At 50.9% G+C, this 12,671-nt stretch overlaps 1 protein-coding gene across 1 annotated transcript in view; it reads right to left on the bottom strand.

Annotated features, from left to right (window-relative positions):
• The window catches only part of TPGS1 (tubulin polyglutamylase complex subunit 1), a 32,844-nt gene extending 20,768 nt beyond the window's left edge, over positions 1-12,076 (bottom strand). The window contains exon 1 of the mRNA XM_063914474.1: positions 11,685-12,076. Within this exon, the coding sequence (XP_063770544.1) occupies positions 11,685-12,016 (332 nt within the window). The 5' untranslated portion in view covers positions 12,017-12,076. The remainder of the gene's footprint in view (positions 1-11,684) is intronic.
• Between the last annotated feature and the right edge of the window lie 595 nt (positions 12,077-12,671).

Here is a 12,671-nt window from a genome sequence, read left to right as displayed (position 1 = left end):
GGGATCCCGGGATTTAGGGACAAAAATGGCCGGGATTCAATCCCGAGATTGGAAGGTCCAATCCCGGGGATTGAGGGATCAGCGTTGAGCGTACACAGGATGCTCAGATGCTGCCCGGCTTCCTCCTTCCAGCTCCCAGCTGGGGTGAGAGAATGTGTAGTTTCCCACCCGTCCGCCTGCGGTATACCGTTAGTTATGTGTGTGGGGCGAGGGGGCAGCCACATAATTAAAATCCAAACTGCCCCCCCTCCCCTTGCACCACCTGTCCTGGATCTCAGTCAGCACAAACTGGTGATTACAAAAATAATCAAAAGGGGGCAGGGGTGCTGCCGCCGGGGTGCTAGAGCAAGTCCCAGTGATTTTTCCGAAAAATAACAATGTTAGGAAAAATTAATCTTGCTGTGAGGGTGCATGAAAAAAGATACACGCGTCTCATTTTCTGCCCTGCAACTAAATACCAAAACCCTGCTGTTTTGAGGAAAAATCTGTGCCGTGGGTTTTTTTTTTTTTAGTTTCCCACTCGCAAATGAATACCCCTGTTATTGTCAGCAGGGAGTACCTCCCTGTTAGCTGTATATTTAACCCTTGATTGGGAGAAACGTAAGAGCCCAATCTTTGGTTAAAACGCTGAGGAGAATATGGCTTTTCTCCATTTCACAATGCTCCGTAGTTTCATACCCTTCAACTGTACCTTTTTGGCAGGTACGGTACCTTTTTTTTTATGGTCTGAACCAATTTTTGGCTCTCCAAACTTCCATTGAAAGTATAGGAAAAGGGACGTGGCCACACCCCCTTTTCTAAAATGTACCGATTTTTATGTGTAAAATGTTGGGAGGGTATGTAGTTTCAGAATGGATATGGCTAAAACCAAGTTGGAGAAAAGACCTCTGACATCACCAGTGGGAGGAGCAAGGCAACAAGGTACCTGAAAAGTACTCTTGCGGGCTTGCCACATTTCGGGCTTCGCTCGTCACCGGGTTACTAAAGGGAGTAGTTGGTGGCGTGGATCGTGAAAGTACTATCCTGCTGGCCTAGCTCCTTTGGTTGTAGCAGCTAACATTTCAGAATGCGGCCTTTTCTGCAGTATTCTATCACTAAGAGACTGAACCCTTACAGTGCATAGTCACCTCCTACTGTAAGTTTAAGGATATTGGGCCCAATTCAGAGTTGATCGACGCAACAAATTTGTTAGCAGTTGGGCAAAACCATGGGGGTCATCCCGACCCGTTCGCACGCAGTGGTTTATCGCTGCGGTGCGAACGGGTCCGGAATGCGCATGCGCGACGGCCGTAGTGCGCGTGCGCAGCGCTGCCCGGCGACAGGGGTCGCCGGGTTACGTCGCAGCTTAAGAAGAAAGCGGTCACAGGACGGACCGCAAAGAAGATTGACAGGAAGAGGGCGTTGCAGGGCGGATCCTGACCGTTTGGAGACGTTTTCGGGGAGTGGTTAGTAAAACGCAGGCGTGCCCAGGAGAACGGAGGGCGGAGGAGTGACGTCAAAGCCGAGTTCATCATCGCTGGATCCATCGCTCAGGGTAAGTAGGTATAGGCCTAGTCTTGTTTTGTGTGAATTTTTTTTTAGCTTAGCAGGACTGCACAAGCGATCGCAGCACTGCTAAGCTAAAATACACTCCCCCATAGGCATGGGCTAGTTGATCGCAGCAGCAGCAAAAAGTTGCTGTCTGCGATCAACTCGGAATGACCACCCATGTGCATTGCAGGGGAGGCAGATGTACCATGTGCAGAGAGAGTTAGATTTGGGTGGGGTGTGTTCAAACTGAAATCTAAATTGCAGTGTAAAAATAAAGCAGCCAGTATTTACCCTGCACAGAAACAATATAACCCACCCAAATCTAACTCTCTCTGCACATGTTATATCTGCCCCCCCCCCCCCCCCCCCCCCCTGCAGTGCACATGGTTTTGCCCAAATGCTAACAAATTTGCTGCTTGCGATCAACTCTGAATTATCCCCATTGATCCGCTGAAGAGATTTGAAATTTTAATGGCTTGTCTTCAGCTTTACTATATATCAGATCTAGAGAGCAGATTCAAGAAAAATGCAAAAGTCTAAAGCTGGGTGTCACGAACCTCGGGCAGCGGCGACCGCGCTTGTCCCTGCGGGTGGCCTGGTCTGCCCGGCGCCTCTCTTCCCCTGTCAGTCTCCGGCTTCAGCGGCGGGTCGGCGCTGCTCTCCGGCGGCTTCCCGGAAGCAAGGGCGCCGCCATCACAAGCAAGGGCAAGGAGGCGGAGCAGGTCTGACGTCACCTGCCTGCTCCGCCAATCAGGCTAGGGCGGGGAATTTAAAATCAGATACCAGGCAGAGATCCGATGCCTGAGTATCTTCGTTTCTCCTGTGGAAGCTATGATCCAGAGCTCCCTCGTCCCTGCAAGCATCCTGTGCTTCCAAGCATCCTGTCCCTGCAAGCATCCTGTGCTTCCAAGCATCCTGTCCCTGCAAGCATCCTGTGCTTCCAAGCATCCTGTCCCTGCAAGCATCCTGTGCTTCCAAGCATCCTGTCCCTGCAAGCATCCTGTGCTTCCAAGCATCCTGTCCCTGCAAGCATCCTGTGCTTCCAAGCATCCTGTGCCTACAAGCAACCTGTGCTTCCAAGCACCTCCGCGCCTCAAGCACCTCCGTGCCTCCAGTTACCTCCGTGCCTCCAGTTACCTCCGTGCCTCCAGTTACCTCCGTGCCTCCAAGTACCTCCGTGCCTCCAAGCACCTCGTGCCTCCAAGCACCCCGTGCCTCCAAGCACCTCCGCGCCTCAAAGCACCTCCGTGCCTCCAGTTACCTCCGTGTCTCCAAGCACCTCGTGCCTCCAAGCACCTCGTCCCTCCAAACACCTCGGTGTCTCCAAACACCTCCGTGCCTCCAAGCACCTCCGTGCCTCCAAACACCTCCGTGCCTCCAAGGGTCTCCCAGCACTCCCTGTACTCCCAGTACCTCAGTGCCTTCAATACCACAGTGTCTCCAATATCTCAGTACCCCAGCCTTCATTATTTCTACAAGTCTTGTCTTACAGGAGACCTACAAGAATTCCTCTGGGCCTCCCGCCTGCCGTCTTAGTTCTGCATGAGGAAGACCTACATCCGGCCATCTCTACTACGACCCAGTGGCGGTTCCTCTTCCCGGTCATCGGAAGAAGCCCCGAGTCCACAACACTCCCAAACCAGGTCAGTGATAGTATACTCAGGCCTCATGGACTCGGGGGATCGGAACACGGACTCTAGTGCCATCCAGAACCTGGCTTCTCGAGTGCAAAATCAGGAAGCAGCACAAGGTCAGGTGATGCAGTACCTCCAGCAGTTGTCCGGGCGTCTGGATCAGATTCAGGCGTCTCTGGCCTCAGTAATTCCGGCTCCTGTTCCAGCAGTCGCACCAGTTGCCGTTGCCAGCAATGTTCAACCATCGGCCGGTGTCACTCCACGCCTTCAGTTGCCTACTCCGTCCCGCTATAATGGGAATCCCAAAAATTGTCGTGGTTTCTTGAACCAGTGCGAGGTACATTTCGAGCTACTTGCACACAACTTTCCTACAGACCGGTCCAAGGTAGCATATATTATTTCTCTGTTGGAAGGTTCTGCTTTGGATTGGGTGTCTCCATTATGGGAACGATCTGATCCCATGGTTTCCAACTACACCAACTTCATCTCGTCCTTTCGAAGGATTTTCGACGAGCCCGGCAGAATGACCACTGCTTCTTCCGATTTGCTCCGTGTTCGGCAGGGCGCCCGTTCCGTGGGCCAGTACGTGGTTCATTTCCAGACCATTGCTTCCGAACTACGCTGGAATAATGATGCCCTGAGAGCTGCCTTCTGGAACGGCCTTTCCGACCGGCTGAAAGACGAGCTGGTTACTAGAGATCTGCCGGATCCATTAGAAGATTTGATTTCCCTTTGCGTCAAGGTGGATCTTCGGATGCAGGAGCGTGGAAGAGAACGTAACCGTTCGGATCGTTCCAGGTTCCGGAATCCTACTCCTAGGCCGGTGGCCTCACCTAGCTCAGATGAGCCCATGCAAATTAACCGCTCCCGACTGTCTCCGGAAGAACGACAGCGTCGTCGTGAGGGTAAACTCTGCCTTTACTGTGGAGCCGCAGATCATTTTCTTAAATCTTGTAAAGTCCGTCCGGGAAACGGGCAGACCTAGCTTGTTCCGGAGGAGTCAAGCTGGGAGTTACGACAAAAGCTTCTCCAACTTCGGACTGCTTGCTTCCAGTAACTCTAGTCTCCAATTCAGTCTCCAGGTCTTGTGAAGCCCTATTGGATTCCGGAGCTGCAGGGAACTTCGTTTCTTCCTTCTGTGCCCAAAGTTTGGGTTTAAAGTTACGGCCTATCGAGCGGCCAATTTCACTGACGGCTATCAACGGGACTAGAATTTCCAAAGGTCTCATAATGTGGCGCACGGGGCCAGTTAAGCTGCGGGTCGGGGCTCTACATCAGGAAGATTTGGAACTCTTGGTAATCCCAGGAATGCCCCATGATCTGGTTCTTGGAATGCCTTGGCTGAAAAGTCATAACCCCCACATCGATTGGAAGTCGTCACAAATTCTGTCCTGGAGTTCCTTTTGTCACACTAATTGTCTTACTCCTGTTTGTCCGCTCCGTGTTACCTCCAAAACGGATGAAGAGCACATTCCGGAGGCATATCAAGGGTACAAGGACGTATTTTCGGAACAAGCTGCTGACCTGTTACCACCTCACAGGCCTTGGGACTGCCCTATTGACCTTGTCCCAGGGAAGACGCCACCTCGTGGTCGCACATATCCTCTGTCTCTTCCCGAGACTCAAGCCATGTCGGAGTATATTAAGTCCAATATGCTCAAGGGATTCATTCGCCCCTCTTCCTCCCCTGCTGGTGCAGGCTTCTTTTTCGTGAAGAAAAAGGACGGGGGGTTGAGACCATGCATCGACTACCGCGGCCTAAACGACATTACTATTAAGAATAAATACCCCTTGCCACTAATCACAGAGTTATTTGATAGGGTTCGTGGTGCCCGCATTTTTTCAAAACTCGACTTGAGAGGAGCTTATAATCTTATACGCATCCGAGAGGGGGATGAATGGAAGACTGCCTTTAATACCCGAGATGGGCATTACGAATACTTGGTGATGCCGTTTGGTCTTAGTAATGCTCCCGCGGTTTTCCAGGGATTCGTCAACGAAATCTTTCGTGATATGCTGTATCAGAGCGTTGTGGTATATCTGGACGACATACTGATTTTTTCCAAGAATCTTGTCGAACACAGGACTCAAGTCAAAGAGGTGCTACACCGTTTACAAGAGAATCATCTCTACGCCAAGCTTTCCAAATGTACCTTTGAAGTAACATCTATTCCGTTCCTCGGTTATGTCATCTCGGGGACGGAGCTTCGCATGGATCCGGAAAAGTTGTCGGCCATTCGTGATTGGACTCAGCCCCTTTCCCTGAAAGCAATACAAAGGTTCCTGGGCTTTGCGAACTACTACAGGAAATTCATTAAAGGTTTCTCCACCATTGTTGCACCCATTACTGCCCTGACGAGAAAGGGTTCTAATCCTAGTTTGTGGCCTCCGGAAGCCATTGTAGCTTTTTCTCGCTTAAAGTTAGCTTTCACGACGGCTCCAGTTCTCCAACAACCAAATTTCGAGGAACCCTTCTACTTAGAAGTTGATGCATCTTCAGTCGGGGTGGGGGCTGTCCTCTCCCAGCATTCCTCTGATAAGAAATTACATCCGTGTGGCTTCCACTCTCGTAAATTCTCTCCAGCCGAACGAAATTACTCTATTGGAGACCAGGAACTCTTGGCAATCAAATCTGCCTTGGAAGAATGGAGATATCTTCTAGAAGGGGCTAAACATGTGTTTACCATCTACACGGATCACAAGAATTTACTGTACATCAAATCCGCACAATGTTTGAATCCTCGCCAGGCGAGATGGGCACTTTTCTTTTCCCGATTCTCGTTCATTATCAAGTACCGTGCCGGGACTCTCAATATTAAAGCAGATGCGCTTTCCCGTTCACAGGTTCCCACAGACGAGGATGAACCTCCGGAGCGGGGTTTAATTCTGAATCCAGTTTCTGTCTCTGCTGCTTTAACTACTCCAGCTCCTCCTCCTGGAAGAATGTCCGTACCAGCTAGATTCCGCCCAGGAATACTACGGTGGGTCCATAACTCCAAGTTTTCCGGTCATCCCGGCGCTCAGAAGATGTACAAGTTTCTGCAAAGGTCTTACTGGTGGAACACCATGAGGAAGGATGTACAAGATTGCGTTAATTCATGTCCCCAATGTACACAACATAAATCTCCTCGTCTGCCTCCTGCAGGGTTACTTCGTCCTCTGCCTATCCCTGTGAGACCCTGGACTCACATTTCCATGGACTTCATCACTGACTTGCCCTGTTCCAAGGGTTGCAACACCGTTTGGGTTATCGTTGACCGTTTTTCGAAGATGGCACACTTTGTGCCCTTGACTGGTCTTCCGACAGCACCGAAACTGGCTCTATTGTTTATCCGAGAACATTTTCGTTTGCATGGGTTGCCACAAGAGATTGTTTCTGACCGTGGAGTACAGTTCACCGCCAGGTTTTGGAAAGCCCTTTGTTCAACTCTACACATTAAACTTAAGTTTTCGTCGGCTTATCATCCCCAAACAAATGGACAAACGGAACGAGTCAATCAAGATCTAGAGACTTTTCTTCGGTTGTATCTCTCTCCTTCACAGGACAACTGGGTGGAGTTGTTGCCTTGGGCGGAGTTTGCCCATAACCATTTGTTTCATTCTTCCACTGGGGAATCACCATTTTTCGTCAACTACGGGTTCCATCCCCGTGTTCCGGAATTTCCAAGCCTTCCGATAATAGAGGTTCCTGCTGTAGCGTCCACTCTACGACACTTTGGACAAATTTGGAGAAAGGTTCATGCTAATCTTAAGCAGGTTTCTGTTCGGTACAAGTTCTTTGCAGATAAGAAACGGCAAGCCGCACCTCAATATAAAGTTGGGGACAGGGTATGGCTGTCCACACGGAATCTCCGGTTGAAGGTGCCCACCATGAAATTCGCTCCAAGGTTCATCGGTCCTTACCCTGTGCTACAAGTCTTAAATCCTGTGGTCTGTAAACTGGGTTTGCCTGCCCATCTTCGCATACCTAACGCCTTCCATGTTTCTCTACTCCGTCCCCTCATACTGAATCGATTCCACTCAGCACTCCCAAGGCCAACGTCCGTAGTGGCAGAAGCTGGAGCGGAGTTTGAAATCAAAGCTATTCTGGACTCTCGTTATCTTCATAAAAAATTACAGTACTTGGTGGACTGGAAGGGTTATGGACCTGAGGAGAGAAGTTGGATTGGGGCTACTGAAGTAACGGCTCCTCGTCTGATTCGGATCTTCCACTCCAGACATCCGACTAAGCCCGGGAAGTGTCCAGGGGCCACTCCTGGAGGAGGGGGTACTGTCACGAACCTCGGGCAGCGGCGACCGCGCTTGTCCCTGCGGGTGGCCTGGTCTGCCCGGCGCCTCTCTTCCCCTGTCAGTCTCCGGCTTCAGCGGCGGGTCGGCGCTGCTCTCCGGCGGCTTCCCGGAAGCAAGGGCGCCGCCATCACAAGCAAGGGCAAGGAGGCGGAGCAGGTCTGACGTCACCTGCCTGCTCCGCCAATCAGGCTAGGGCGGGGAATTTAAAATCAGATACCAGGCAGAGATCCGATGCCTGAGTATCTTCGTTTCTCCTGTGGAAGCTATGATCCAGAGCTCCCTCGTCCCTGCAAGCATCCTGTGCTTCCAAGCATCCTGTCCCTGCAAGCATCCTGTGCTTCCAAGCATCCTGTCCCTGCAAGCATCCTGTGCTTCCAAGCATCCTGTCCCTGCAAGCATCCTGTGCTTCCAAGCATCCTGTCCCTGCAAGCATCCTGTGCTTCCAAGCATCCTGTCCCTGCAAGCATCCTGTGCTTCCAAGCATCCTGTGCCTACAAGCAACCTGTGCTTCCAAGCACCTCCGCGCCTCAAGCACCTCCGTGCCTCCAGTTACCTCCGTGCCTCCAGTTACCTCCGTGCCTCCAGTTACCTCCGTGCCTCCAGTTACCTCCGTGCCTCCAAGTACCTCCGTGCCTCCAAGCACCTCGTGCCTCCAAGCACCCCGTGCCTCCAAGCACCTCCGCGCCTCAAAGCACCTCCGTGCCTCCAGTTACCTCCGTGTCTCCAAGCACCTCGTGCCTCCAAGCACCTCGTCCCTCCAAACACCTCGGTGTCTCCAAACACCTCCGTGCCTCCAAGCACCTCCGTGCCTCCAAACACCTCCGTGCCTCCAAGGGTCTCCCAGCACTCCCTGTACTCCCAGTACCTCAGTGCCTTCAATACCACAGTGTCTCCAATATCTCAGTACCCCAGCCTTCATTATTTCTACAAGTCTTGTCTTACAGGAGACCTACAAGAATTCCTCTGGGCCTCCCGCCTGCCGTCTTAGTTCTGCATGAGGAAGACCTACATCCGGCCATCTCTACTACGACCCAGTGGCGGTTCCTCTTCCCGGTCATCGGAAGAAGCCCCGAGTCCACAACACTCCCAAACCAGGTCAGTGATACTGGGTACACAACTAAGTGGTATATCAGTCGTTTATTCGAACAGTCATTATATATCTTGAGCCCATTGTCCGGTGTGTACAACGTCATTTACAGACATATCACGTCAGCCCTGCAGCACAGCTGATGGCCAATATATTCAGAGATATATTGGCGCATCTGGATGCACTTGCTGCAGGGACCACCCAGTTGTGACATCAGGCATGACACAACGGGCTGATGATTGGTAATTATGTATGCACTTACCAGTCATAAGATAGGTCGGCAGATAGGCCGAATCATCGGCAAGGTGTGTACCCAGCTTTACAGTTGGTGACTTACACCATTATATTCACAGTCCCCACGTGTATTAAACTCTGATCCATGGCCATAATTTACAATATCCTAAGAATAGACAAAGGGAAGATGTCTCATGCGTTGTGGTTGGGTGAGCTGCGGCCAGGATGCTGGCAGGGGAGCGAGTGCAACGAAGCCCCTTGCGGGCTCACTGCGCTCACCATGCTCCGGTCTCGGTGGATCGCTGCGCTTGCCACAGGTTCTATTTCCAGTCTATGGGTGTTGTAGACACCCACGAGTGGGAATAGTCCTTGGCATCCTGGCGGCCAGGAACCAGACTACATCCCTGTCTTATACCTACAGTGGGGCAAAAAAGTATTTGGACAGCCACCGATTGTGCAAGTGGACCCACTTATAAAGATGAGAGAGGTCTGTAATTTCCATCATAGGTACACTTCAACTGTGAGAGACAGAATCTGGAAAAAAAAAACCCGCAGGAAATCACATTGTATGATTTTTAAACAATTTACTTGTATATTCTTGTGGAAAATAAATATTTGGACACCTACCAGGCAGCAAGATTTCTGGCTCTCACAGACCTGTTACTTCTTCTTTAAGAAGCTCTTCTATCCTCCACTCGTTACCTGTATTAATGGCACCTGTTTGAACTGGTTATCTGTATAAAAGACACCTGTCCACACCCTCAAACAATCAGACTGCTACCTCTCCACCATGGCCAAGACCAGAAAGCTGGCTAATGACACCAGGGACAAAATTGTAGAGCTGCACAAGGCTGGGATGAGCTACTCGACAATAGGCAAGCAGCTTGGTGAGAAGAGATCAACTGTTGGCTCAATTATTAAAAAAATGGAAGAAATACAAGATCAATGACAATCTCCCTCGACCTGCGGCTCCATGCAAGATCTCACCTTGTGGGGTATCAATGATCTTGAGAACGGTGAGGAATCAGAACTACACGGGGGGACCTGGTCAATGACCTCAAAAGAGCTGGGACCACAGTCACAAAGGTTACAATTAGTACACACTACGTCGTCATGGATTGAAATCCTGCAGCGCCCGAAAGGTCCCCCTGCTAAAGCCAGCACATGTCCAGGCCCGTCTAAAGTTTTTACCAGTGACATCTGGATGATCCAGAGGAGGATTGGGAGAATGTAATGTGGTCAGATGAGAGCAAAATCAAATTTTTTGGTATAAACTCCACTTGCCGTGTTTGGAGGGAGAAGAATGATGATTGGCATCCCAAGAACACCATACCCACTGTGAAGCATGGAGGTGTAAACATCATGCTTTGGGGCTGCTTTTCTGCAAAGGGGACAGGACGACTGATCCGTATTAAGGAGAGGATGAATGGGGCCATGTATCGTGAGATTTTGGGCAAAAACCTCCTTCCCTCAGTAAGAGCATTGACAATGACCCCAAACACACAGCCCGGGCAACTAAGGAGTGGCTCCGTAAGAAGCATTTCAAGGTCCTGGAATGGCCTAGACAGTCTCCAGACCTCAACCCCATAGAAAATCTGCGGAGGGAATTGAAAGTCTGTGTTGCCCGGCGACAGCCCCAAAACATGACAGTTCTAGAGAAGATCTGCATGGAAGAGTGGGCCAAAATACCTGCTACAGTATGTGCAAACCTGGTCAAGAACTACAGGAAATGTTTGACCTCTGTAATTGCCAACCGAGGTTATATTACAAAGTATTAAGTTATGGGCCCTACAGACATGGCGATATGCCGCCGAGTTGCCCGACTGCCGATACGGCAGACGGGCGACCCGGCGGCAGGGGGGCAGTGACGGGGGGAGTGAAGTTTCTTCACTCCCCCTGTCACCCGGCTCCATTGAAGTGCAGGCAAATATGGACGAGATCGTCCATATTGGCCTGCATGCACAGCCGACGGGGAACCAGCAATGAACGAGCGCGGGGCCGCGCATCGTTCATCGCTGGTGACTCCACACTGAAAGATATGAACGTTATCTCGTTCAATAATGAACAAGATCGTTCATATTGCAGTTACATCGACAAGTATGTAGGGCCTATTAAACTTTTTGATTGTACAAATATTTTTTCCCCCCGCAAGAATATACAAATAAATTGTTTCAAAATCATACAATGTGATTTCCTGGGGGTTTTTTTTCTTCAGATTCTGTCTCTCACAGTTGAAGTGTACCTATGATGGAAATTACAGACCTCTCATCTTTTTAAGTGGGTCAACTTGCACAGTCGGTGGCTGTCCAAATACTTTTTTGCCACACTGTATATGAACAACTGATTATATGCACACATACATAGTGTTCACTCTAGCGGACGGGCAGGGCAGGGCGCGAGTCCGTTAGGGGCACAAGCACGTGGCAAAAGGGGGCGTGGCTATGCAAACAGGGGGCGTGGCCACTTGCACGTAATGCAAGTGGGCGGTTCAGTCCACAGACGGGGACGTGGGCGGGCGGCGCCATCACTGTTGGGGGCGTGCCCAGCACCTACGGAGGTGCTGGGCTTCCCCCAAGCTCTCTGACAGCATGAATGGATGCCGCGCGCGCATCGCACTGAGAGGGGCAGAAAGCGAACGGCTGTTTTAGCAGGGCGCCGCAGAAAGGGCAGGGCGGGTTTTGGCCTTAAAAAAATCGGGCAGGGCGCGGCGCCCTGCTAAAACAGCCTAGAGTGAACACTACATACATACAGGATAGATAGCTATACTATATACAGTATGCACCAGCTGTCAATTGTCAATGCCAAATATATGCTTCTTCATAATGTTAACAAAGCAATGGACTAATTGTAGGGTTTTCCTGTAGAACACAGTCGCCCTCGTCCCCCCCACCTCCCCGGGTGCCAGTTACCTCTGAGAGTGATGAGCCAGCTTTAAGAACCACAGTGCACGTCTTAAGCGTTGCTGCCCTAATAGCTTGTGTCCCCGTTCTCCGGCCGCCGCTCCGTCGGCTGCACCCGTCCCTAATGTCCCGAAGTAATCAGCCAAGAAGGTGATCGGGTCCTCCGGCCTGGCCTCCAGCAGTGTGAGCACGGCTTCTCTCATCACATGCCGCGCTCCGGCCTGAGCTAGGAAATCCGTCTCGCTGGCCGGCTGCGGCGGAGGTCGGGGGACCGGAGAGCCACCCACGGCACTTCGCTTCTCGGCCATGCTGACACTGAACTGCAGCTGGTCAGACGCCATCTCTTGTGAGGGCGCTGCCTACTACATATACCACGGGAGTGCGATGTGTAACCGCCATATTTGCTGATGGCAACTTTGGTCGTCATGACAGCTATAGAAGCGGTGACTCCATTGTGAATATAATACGCGATCTTTATCAATGCGCACAGAGTTGTTCTGTTCATATGTGTTGAGACACAAAGGGGGAATTCAGTTTTTTTACACGACAGCAGCCAGTAGATGGCGCTTGATGGAGCAATTCAATTGATGCTCCGTTTGGGCAAGAGCAGTTACTGGCGCTGGTATATCAGATAAGCATATATACAAGCGCCAGTCAGCTAGCAGTCAGCTAACAGGCCTCCGTGCTGGTGAGCTGAAATAAGTGAAAAGTGAACCATGTGGGTGCCCAAATGCCACTTGTCATTCCCTGCATTTTGGTCAGGTTTTGCCACTATACACAGCTAAATGAGGTATGGGCATGATCAGTGCCCCAAAAAAAACCAACAATTGGGATCACCGAACAGTTGATTGAACAGTTAGTTCAACTAAGGAATCTGTGCTGTGGAACAAACTTGCGCCGACAGACACAGTGATATTTTTCATTATGTTTGTATGTTGGAGTGTGGGGTGACACTTCTACACAAGTGCGTCTATCAGGCAGCTTTGGAGTACGCCT

This window comes from Pseudophryne corroboree, chromosome 1, assembly GCF_028390025.1.
Source record: "Pseudophryne corroboree isolate aPseCor3 chromosome 1, aPseCor3.hap2, whole genome shotgun sequence".
Lineage (NCBI taxonomy): Eukaryota > Metazoa > Chordata > Amphibia > Anura > Myobatrachidae > Pseudophryne > Pseudophryne corroboree.
Note: the sequence above shows the minus strand (reverse complement) of the source record. Positions and strands in the feature narration are given on the sequence as shown.